Source organism: Oncorhynchus gorbuscha, unplaced genomic scaffold (genome assembly GCF_021184085.1).
Source record: "Oncorhynchus gorbuscha isolate QuinsamMale2020 ecotype Even-year unplaced genomic scaffold, OgorEven_v1.0 Un_scaffold_1370, whole genome shotgun sequence".
Classification (NCBI taxonomy): domain Eukaryota; kingdom Metazoa; phylum Chordata; class Actinopteri; order Salmoniformes; family Salmonidae; genus Oncorhynchus; species Oncorhynchus gorbuscha.
In genome coordinates this window covers 122,501-132,500 of record NW_025746164.1, presented here as the reverse complement: position 1 = coordinate 132,500, position 10,000 = coordinate 122,501, and the positions used below count along the sequence as shown (strand labels likewise).

Genomic DNA, 10,000 nt, shown 5'->3' with positions numbered 1-10,000 from the left:
GTGTTGCTGCTCTGAAGGCCCGGTGTAGTGGTGTTGCTGCTCTGAATGTCCGGTGTAGTGGTGTTGCTGCTCTGAATGTCCGGTGTAGTGGTGTTGCTGCTCTGAAGGCCCGGTGTAGTGGTGTAGTGGTGTTGCTGCTCTGAAGGCCCGGTGTAGTGGTGTTGCTGCTCTGAAGGCCCGGTGTAGTGGTGTTGCTGCTCTGAAGGCCCGGTGTAGTGGTGTAGTGGTGTTGCTGCTCTGAATGTCCGGTGTAGTGGTGTTGCTGCTCTGAATGTCCGGTGTAGTGGTGTAGTGGTGTTGCTGCTCTGAAGGCCCGGTGTAGTGGTGTTGCTGCTCTGAAGGCCCGGTGTAGTGGTGTTGCTGCTCTGAAGGCCCGGTGTAGTGGTGTAGTGGTGTTGCTGCTCTGAAGGCCCGGTGTAGTGGTGTTGCTGCTCTGAATGTCCGGTGTAGTGGTGTTGCTGCTCTGAAGGCCCGGTGTAGTGGTGTTGCTGCTCTGAAGGCCCGGTGTAGTGGTGTAGTGGTGTTGCTGCTCTGAAGGCCCGGTGTAGTGGTGTTGCTGCTCTGAAGGCCCGGTGTAGTGGTGTAGTGGTGTTGCTGCTCTGAAGGCCCGGTGTAGTGGTGTTGCTGCTCTGAATGCCCGGTGTAGTGGTGTTGCTGCTCTGAAGGCCCGGTGTAGTGGTGTTGCTGCTCTGAAGGCCCGGTGTAGTGGTGTTGCTGCTCTGAAGGCCCGGTGTAGTGGTGTTGCTGCTCTGAATGCCCGGTGTAGTGGTGTAGTGGTGTTGCTGCTCTGAATGCCCGGTGTAGTGGTGTTGCTGTTCTGAATGCCCGGTGTAGTGGTGTTGCTGCTCTGAAGGCCCGGTGTAGTGGTGTAGTGGTGTTGCTGCTCTGAAGGCCCGGTGTAGTGGTGTAGTGGTGTTGCTGCTCTGAAGGCCCGGTGTAGTGGTGTAGTGGTGTTGCTGCTCTGAATGCCCGGTGTAGTGGTGTTGCTGCTCTGAATGCCCGGTGTAGTGGTGTTGCTGCTCTGAAGGCCCGGTGTAGTGGTGTAGTGGTGTTGCTGCTCTGAAGGCCCGGTGTAGTGGTGTAGTGGTGTTGCTGCTCTGAAGGCCCGGTGTAGTGGTGTTGCTGCTCTGAAGGCCCGGTGTAGTGGTATTCCCTATGGATGTTTTTGACCAGGGTCCATAGGGAATAGGATGCCAGTTTGGATCCTTTTGACCAGGGTCCATAGGGAATAGGGTGCCATTTTGGAGGCTTTTGACCAGGGTTCTACTGTAGCTGAAATACTGACTTATCTCTGGGGATCTACTGTAGCTGAAATACTGACTTATCTCTGGGGATCTACTGTAGCTGAAATACTGACTTATCCCTGGGGATCTACTGTAGCTGAAATACTGACTTATCTCTGGGGATCTACTGTAGCTGAAATACTGACTTATCCCTGGGGATCTACTGTAGCTGAAATACTGACTTATCCCTGGGGATCTACTGTAGCTGAAATACTGACTTATCCCTGGGGATCTACTGTAGCTGAAATACTGCTATTTTTCTTGGAAGGTCGCATGTTCTGTCGTCTGTCAAATCCCTCAACCTATGATGCTGTCACCTATTTAGTCTTTAGATCAGTCAACAGGAGAATATTGGAAGGAACTTGTATAGGATGAGATGAATTCAGCCCGGTTAGGGTTAGGGGGGTTAGGGTTAGGAGATGAATTCAGCCCGGTTAGGGTTAGGGTTAGGGTTAGGGGGGTTAGGGTTAGGAGATGAATTCAGCCCGGTCATGGTTAGGGTTAGGGGGGTTAGGGTTAGGAGATGAATTCAGCCCGGTTAGGGTTAGGGTTAGGAGATGAATTCAGCCCGGTCATGGTTAGGGTTAGGAGATGAATTCAGCCCGGTTAGGGTTAGGGGGGTTAGGGTTAGGAGATGAATTCATCCGGTCATGGTTAGGGTTAGGGGGGTTAGGGTTAGGAGATTAATTCAGCCCGGTCATGGTTAGGGTTAGGAGATTAATTCAGCCCGGTTAGGGTTAGGGTTAGGGGTTAGGGTTAGGAGATGAATTCAGCCCGGTCATGGTTAGGGTTAGGGGGAGGGTTAGGAGATGAATTCAGCCCGGTTAGGGTTAGGGTTAGGGGGTTAGGGTTAGGAGATGAATTCAGCCCGGTCATGGTTAGGGTTAGGGGTTAGGGTTAGGAGATGAATTCAGCCCGGTCATGGTTAGGGTTAGGGGTTAGGGTTAGGAGATGAATTCAGCCCGGTCATGGTTAGGGTTAGGGGGGTTAGGGTTAGGAGATGAATTCAGCCCGGTCATGGTTAGGGTTAGGGTTAGGGGGGTTAGGGTTAGGAGATGAATTCAGCCCGGTCATGGTTAGGGTTAGGGTTAGGGGGGTTAGGGTTAGGAGATGAATTCAGCCCGGTCATGGTTAGGGTTAGGGGGGGTTAGGGTTAGGAGATGAATTCAGCCCGGTCATGGTTAGGGTTAGGGTTAGGGGGGTTAGGGTTAGGAGATGAATTCAGCCCGGTCATGTCTGGTCTGGTCTGATGACCTCACTGCTTTGGAACGTTGTGTTTTGTAGACAGTAAAGTGCTCTCCGTTTGTGTTGTGTTCCAAACATTCAGTCGCACACATGTAGGTAGTGGGAGCGACCGCGCAAACGGATCTCCGTTGGCTCCGTTAGTGTCGACCCCTCCAGGGGGTGGAGGAGCAGGGCTGTGGTTCCACATCTCCGTTAGTGTTGACCCCTCCAGGGGGTGGAGGAGCAGGGCTGTGGTTCCACATCTCCGTTAGTGTCGACCCCTCCAGGGGGTGGAGGAGCAGGGATATGGCTCCGTTAGTGTTGACCCCTCCAGGGGGTGGAGGAGCAGGGCTATGGCTCCGTTAGTGTTGACCCCTCCAGGGGGTGGAGGAGCAGGGCTGTGGTTCCACATCTCCGTTAGTGTCGACCCCTCCAGGGGGTGGAGGAGCAGGGCTATGGCTCCGTTAGTGTTGACCCCTCCAGGGGATGGAGGAGCAGGTGGCTCCGTTAGTGTTGACCCCCTCCAGGGGGTGGAGGAGCAGGGCTGTGGCTCCATTAGTGTCGACCCCTCCAGGGGGTGGAGGAGCAGGGCTGTGGCTCCGTTAGTGTGACCCCTCCAGGGGTGGAGGAGCAGGGCTGTGGCTCCGTTAGTGTTGACCCCTCCAGGGGTGGAGGAGCAGGGCTGTGGCTCCGTTAGTGTTGACCCCTCCAGGGGGTGGAGGAGCAGGGCTGTGGTTCCACATCTCCAGGGGCTCAGCAGGGTTTGTGGCTCCGTTACCCTCCAGGGGGTCGAGGAGAGGGCTGTGGTTCCGCTGACGTTGAGGAGGATGGCCTGAGGGCTGAGGGACAGAGGTATGCTCCGTCTCAACCTCCTTTAATCCTTCTGTGTGTCTGTCTATATCAACGTTACTGTCTAGTTTAGTCTGTCCCAGCTAAAATACCATTGGGTTTTCTAGACTTGTTTCGTCGTCATGGAGGAGTCTAGTGACTCACCTGCAAGCTGGCTGAAATGTTGCTGTGTTAGCTGTTAGGTCACTGACCACCGATGGGGTTCACTCCCTCAGATGAAGTGCTCTCTGATTCAGAAAGAGAAGTCCTCTATCTGGCCTGGTTTAGACAGGGAAGTCCTCTATCTGGCCTGGTTTAGACAGGGAAGTCATTTATCTGGCCTGGTTTAGACAGGGATGTCCTCTATCTGGCCTGGTTTAGACAGGGATGTCCTCTATCTGGCCTGGTTTAGACAGGGATGTCCTCTATCTGGCCTGGTTTAGACAGGGATGTCCTCTATCTGGCCTGGTTTAGACAGGGATGTCCTCTATCTGGCCTGGTTTAGACAGGGAAGTCCTCTATCTGGCCTGGTTTAGACAGGGAAGTCATTTATCTGGCCTGGTTTAGACAGGGATGTCCTCTATCTGGCCTGGTTTAGACAGGGATGTCCTCTATCTGGCCTGGTTTAGACAGGGATGTCCTCTATCTGGCCTGGTTTAGACAGGGAAGTCCTCTATCTGGCCTGGTTTAGACAGGGAAGTCCTCTATCTGCATCTGGCCTGGTTTAGACAGGGGAATCTGGCCTGGTTTCCTCTATCTGGCCTGGTTTAGACAGGGAAGTCCTCTATCTGGCCTGGTTTAGACAGGGAAGTATCTGGCATTTGGCCTGGTTTAGACAGGGAAGTACTGCATCTGGCCTGGTTTAGACAGGGAAGTACTGCATCTGGCCTGGTTTAGACAGGAAGTATCTGCATCTGGCCTGGTTTAGACAGGGAAGTACTGCATCTGGCCTGGTTTAGACAGGGAAGTCCTCTATCTGGCCTGGTTTAGACAGGGAAGTCCTCTATCTGGCCTGGTTTAGACAGGGAAGTCCTCTATCTGGCCTGGTTTAGACAGGGAAGTACTGCATTTGGCCTGGTTTAGACAGGGAAGTACTGCATCTGGCCTGGTTTAGACAGGGAAGTACTGCATCTGGCCTGGTTTAGACAGGGAAGTATTGCATCTGGCCTGGTTTAGACAGGGAAGTATTGCATCTGGCCTGGTTTGTACTGCATCTGGCCTGGTTTAGACAGGGAAGTACTGCATCTGGCCTGGTTTAGACAGGGAAGTACTGCATCTGGCCTGGTTTAGACAGGGAAGTATTGCATCTGGCCTGGTTTAGACAGGGAAGTATTGCATCTGGCCTGGTTTAGACAGGGAAGTATTGCATCTGGCCTGGTTTAGACAGGGAAGTACTGCATCTGGCCTGGTTTAGACATCTGGCCTGGGAAGTACTGCATCTGGCCTGGTTTAGACAGGGAAGTACTGCATCTGGCCTGGTTTAGACAGGGAAGTACTGCATCTGGCCTGGTTTAGACAGGGAAGTACTGCATCTGGCCTGGTTTAGACAGGGAAGTACTGCATCTGGCCTGGTTTAGACAGGGAAGTACTGCATCTGGCCTGGTTTAGACAGGGAAGTACTGTATCTGGCCTGGTTTAGACAGGGAAGTACTGTATCTGGCCTGGTTTAGACAGGGAAGTACTGCATCTGGCCTGGTTTAGACAGGGAAGTACTGTATCTGGCCTGGTTCATACTGTTAGACAGACTGTATCTGACCTGGTTCTCACAGTAATTGTCTGTCCTTTTTTGGGCTGAATACTTATATTCCCATGGCAACCTGTGTCTGTTCTGGAAACAGGCCATGGCCTTGCTGCTCCGGCTGGGTCTCTGTCCACCCAGGCAGGGAGGGTTGCTGCTCTGGCTGGGTCTCTGTCCACCCAGGCAGGGAGGGTTGCTGCTCCGGCTGGGTCTCTGTTCTCTGTCTCTGTCCACCCAGACTGGGAGGGCTGCTTGCTTCCTGAAACAGGCCATGGCCTTGCTTCTCCGGCTGGGTCTCTGTTCTGTCTCTGTCCACCCAGGCAGGGAGGGCTGCTTGCTTCCTGAAACATCAATGGAACTTCTGTAACTAAAAAAAGCTGTAGCAAGAGAATAGATGGACACAACAACATTTATAGGTTGTTAGTATCAAAAACAACACTCTGTCCTCTGAAGCAGTGGTTTTCAGCTGGTTGTGCCTCAGGACCCAAATTCAACCAGGTTGTCTCAGTCTTGACCCAATATTTGCGTCGCCAAAATACAATCTGGAAAACTATTTATTTAATACTTTGAATATATTGATATTAAATGTAGCAATTAAATAACAAAGGAACAACATTTCCACTTCTTTCATTGTCAATAATAACATTTTGCCGTCTTGATGAAGAATGCTAATAAACTCCCTGGTTTGAGACACTAAATCAACCTAAATAGCCCTGCTAATAAACTCCCTGGTTTGAGACACTAAATCAACCTAAATAGCCCTGCTAATAAACTCCCTGGTTTGAGACACTAAATCAACCTAAATAGCCCTGCTAATAAACTCCCTGGTTTGAGACACTAAATCACCCTAAATAGCCCTGCTATTAGAATATGAATAAACTCCCTGGTTTGAGACACTAAATCAACCTAAATAGCCCTGCTAATAAACTCCCTGGTTTGAGACACTAAATCACCCTAAATAGCCCTGCTAATAGAATATTAATTAACTCCCTGGTTTGAGACACTAAATCACCCGGAATAGCCCTGCTAATTAACTCCCTGGTTTGAGACACTAAATCACCCTGAATAGCCCTGCTAATTAACTCCCTGGTTTGAGACACTAAATCAACCTAAATAGCCCTGCTAATAAACTCCCTGGTTTGAGACACTAAATCACCCTAAATAGCCCTGCTAATAAACTCCCTGGTTTGAGACACTAAATCACCCTAAATAGCCCTGCTAATAAACTCCCTGGTTTGAGACACTAAATCACCCTGAATAGCCCTGCTAATAGAATATTAATTAACTCCCTGGTTTGAGACACTAAATCACCCTAAATAGCCCTGCTAATAGAATATTAATTAACTCCCTGGTTTGAGACACTAAATCAACCTAAATAGCCCTGCTAATAAACTCCCTGGTTTGAGACACTAAATCACCCTAAATAGCCCTGCTAATAAAGTCCCTGGTCTGAGACACTAAATCACCTAAACAGCCCTGCTAATAGAATAGAATATTAATTAACTCCCTGGTTTGCGACACTAAATCACCCTAAATAGCCCTGCTAATAAAATATTAATTTACTCCCTGGTTTGAGACACTAAATCAACCTAAATAGCCCTGCTAATAAACTCCCTGGTCTGAGACACTAAATCACCCTGAATAGCCCTGCTATTAGCTCCCTGGTTTGAGACACTAAATCACCCTAAATAGCCATGCTATTAAACTCCCTGGTTTGAGACACTAAATCACCCTGAATAGCCCTGCTAATAGAATATTAATAAACTCCCTGGTTTGAGACACTAAATCACCCTAAATAGCCCTGCTAATTAACTCCCTGGTTTGAGACACTAAATCACCCTAAATAGCCCTGCTAATAGAATATTAATAAACTCCCTGGTTTGAAACACTAAATCACCCTAAATAGCCCTGCTAATAAACTCCCTGGTTTGAGACACTAAATCAACCTAAATAGCCCTGCTAATAAACTCCCTGGTTTGAGACACCAAATCACTGGTTTGAGACACCAAATCACCCTAAATAGCCCTGCTAATAAACTCCCTGGTTTGAGACACCAAATCACCCTAAATAGCCCTGCTAATAAACTCCCTGGTTTGAGACACCAAATCACCCTAAATAGCCCTGCTATTAGCTCTATATGGGAAAACTTCCATCTTCAGATAACTCCTTGTTTTCAGAGTGGATCCTGTACGTGTCTCCCTGTCTGTCCCCAGGTGTGTGAGGGTAGTAGAGAGGCTGATTCTGCTGACTGAGGCACCATGGTGGAGCCAGGGGACAGGGAGTTTGCTGGACAGAGGCTGGGGATCCCAGAGAGTTTCGGGGTGTCTACCCTGGAACCAGGTCAGCGACCCCCAACCACGCCCTCAGGACGACAGGTCTCTATCCGGGTACAGCTGCTGGACGACGTCACCGAGGTCTTCGACATCTCAGTGAGTACAGGAACTTTTTAGCTCTATGGGAGGAATGACATGCTGGAGCAACCACAATGCTTTAGATGAGGACTATAGTTCCCAGGCTCTGATACCAATGAGGTCTATAGTTCCCAGGCTCTGATACCAATGAGGTCTATAGTTCCCAGGCTCTGATACCAATGAGGTCTATAGTTCCCAGGCTCTGATACCAATGAGGTCTATAGTTCCCAGGCTCTGATACCAATGAGGTCTATAGTTCCCAGGCTCTGATACCAATGAGGTCTATAGTTCCCAGGCTCTGATACCAATGAGGTCTATAGTTCCCAGGCTCTGATACCAATGAGGTCTATAGTTCCCAGGCTCTGATACCAATGAGGTCTATAGTTCCCAGGCTCTGATACCAATGAGGTCTATAGTTCCCAGGCTCTGATACCAATGAGGTCTATAGTTCCCAGGCTCTGATACCAATGAGGTCTATAGTTCCCAGGCTCTGATACCTGATAGTAACCTGGTGTGTGTTCTGCTCTGTAACCTGGTGTGTGTTCTGCTCTGTATCCTGGTGTGTGTTCTGCTCTGTAACCTGGTGTGTGCTCTGTAACCTGGTGTGTGTTCTGCTCTGTAACCTGGTGTGTGTTCTGCTCTCTCCACAGCAACGAGCCCCAGCCAAGGCTCTGTTTAACCTGGTGTGTGTTCTGCTCTCTCCACAGCAACGAGCCCCAGCCAAGGCTCTGTTTAACCTGGTGTGTGTTCTGCTCTCTCCACAGCAACGAGCCCCAGCCAAGGCTCTGTTTGACCTGGTGTGTGTTCTGCTCTGTGTAACCTGGTGTGTGTTCTGCTCTCTCCACAGCAACGAGCCCCAGCCAAGGCTCTGTTTGACCTGGTGTGTGTTCTGCTCTGTAACCTGGTGTGTGTTCTGCTCTCTCCACAGCAACGAGCCCCAGCCAAGGCTCTGTTTGACCTGGTGTGTGTTCTGCTCTGTTTGACCTGGTGTGTGTTCTGCTCTGTTTGACCTGGTGTGTGTTCTGCTCTGTAACCTGGTGTGTGTTCTGCTCTGTAACCTGGTGTGTGTTCTGCTCTGTAACCTGGTGTGTGTTCTGCTCTAACCTGGTGTGTGTTCTGTTCTGTAACCTGGTGTGTGTTCTGTTCTGTAACCTGGTGTGTGTTCTGTTCTGTAACCTGGTGTGTGTTCTGTAACCTGGTGTGTGTTCTGTTCTGTAATCTGGTGTGTGTTCTGCTCTGTAACCTGGTGTGTGTTGTGCTCTGTAACCTGGTGTGTGTTGTGCTCTGTAACCTGGTGTGTGTTCTGCTCTGTAACCTGGTGTGTGTTGTGCTCTGTAACCTGGTGTGTGTTCTGCTCTGTAACCTGGTGTGTGTTCTGCTCTGTAACCTGGTGTGTTCTGCTCTCTAACCTGGTGTGTGTTCTGTTCTGTAACCTGGTGTGTGTTCTGTTCTGTAACCTGGTGTGTGTTCTGTTCTGTAACCTGGTGTGTGTTCTGTTCTGTAACCTGGTGTGTGTTCTGTTCTGTAACCTGGTGTGTGTTCTGTTCTGTAACCTGGTGTGTGTTCTGTTCTGTAACCTGGTGTGTGTTCTGTTCTGTAATCTGGTGTGTGTTGTGCTCTGTAACCTGGTGTGTGTTGTGCTCTGTAACCTGGTGTGTGTTGTGCTCTGTAACCTGGTGTGTGTTGTGCTCTGTAACCTGGTGTGTGTTGTGCTCTGTAACCTGGTGTGTGTTCTGCTCTGTAACCTGGTGTGTGTTCTGCTCTGTAACCTGGTGTGTGTTCTGCTCTGTAACCTGGTGTGTGTTCTGCTCTAACCTGGTGTGTGTTCTGTTCTGTAACCTGGTGTGTGTTCTGTTCTGTAACCTGGTGTGTGTTCTGTTCTGTAACCTGGTGTGTGTTCTGTTCTGTAACCTGGTGTGTGTTCTGTTCTGTAACCTGGTGTGTGTTCTGTTCTGTAACCTGGTGTGTGTTCTGTTCTGTAACCTGGTGTGTGTTCTGTTCTGTAACCTGGTGTGTGTTCTGTTCTGTAATCTGGTGTGTGTTCTGCTCTGTAACCTGGTGTGTGTTGTGCTCTGTAACCTGGTGTGTGTTGTGCTCTGTAACCTGGTGTGTGTTGTGCTCTGTAACCTGGTGTGTGTTGTGCTCTGTAACCTGGTGTGTGTTGTGCTCTGTAACCTGGTGTGTGTTGTGCTCTGTAACCTGGTGTGTGTTCTGCTCTGTAACCTGGTGTGTGTTCTGCTCTGTAACCTGGTGTGTGCTCTGTAACCTGGTGTGTGTTCTGCTCTGTAACCTGGTGTGTGTTCTGCTCTGTAACCTGGTGTGTGTTCTGCTCTGTAACCTGGTGTGTGTTCTGCTCTGTAACCTGGTGTGTGCTCTGTAACCTGGTGTGTGTTCTGCTCTAACCTGGTGTGTGTTCTGCTCTCTCCACAGCAACGAGCCCCAGCCAAGGCTCTGTTTGACCTGGTGTGTGTTCTGCTCTAACCTGGTGTGTGTTCTGCTCTCTCCACAGCAACGAG

At 50.0% G+C, this 10,000-nt stretch overlaps 1 protein-coding gene across 1 annotated transcript in view; it reads left to right on the top strand.

The window, feature by feature from the left end:
• The window catches only part of LOC124022403 (FERM, ARHGEF and pleckstrin domain-containing protein 1-like), a 26,702-nt gene that overhangs the window by 7,291 nt on the left and 9,411 nt on the right, over positions 1-10,000 (top strand). The window contains exons 2-3 of the mRNA XM_046337339.1: positions 7,287-7,502; positions 9,994-10,000. The exon at positions 9,994-10,000 is cut by the window's right edge and continues 98 nt beyond it. Coding sequence (XP_046193295.1) covers positions 7,332-7,502; positions 9,994-10,000 — 178 coding nt within the window. The 5' untranslated portion in view covers positions 7,287-7,331. The remainder of the gene's footprint in view (positions 1-7,286; positions 7,503-9,993) is intronic.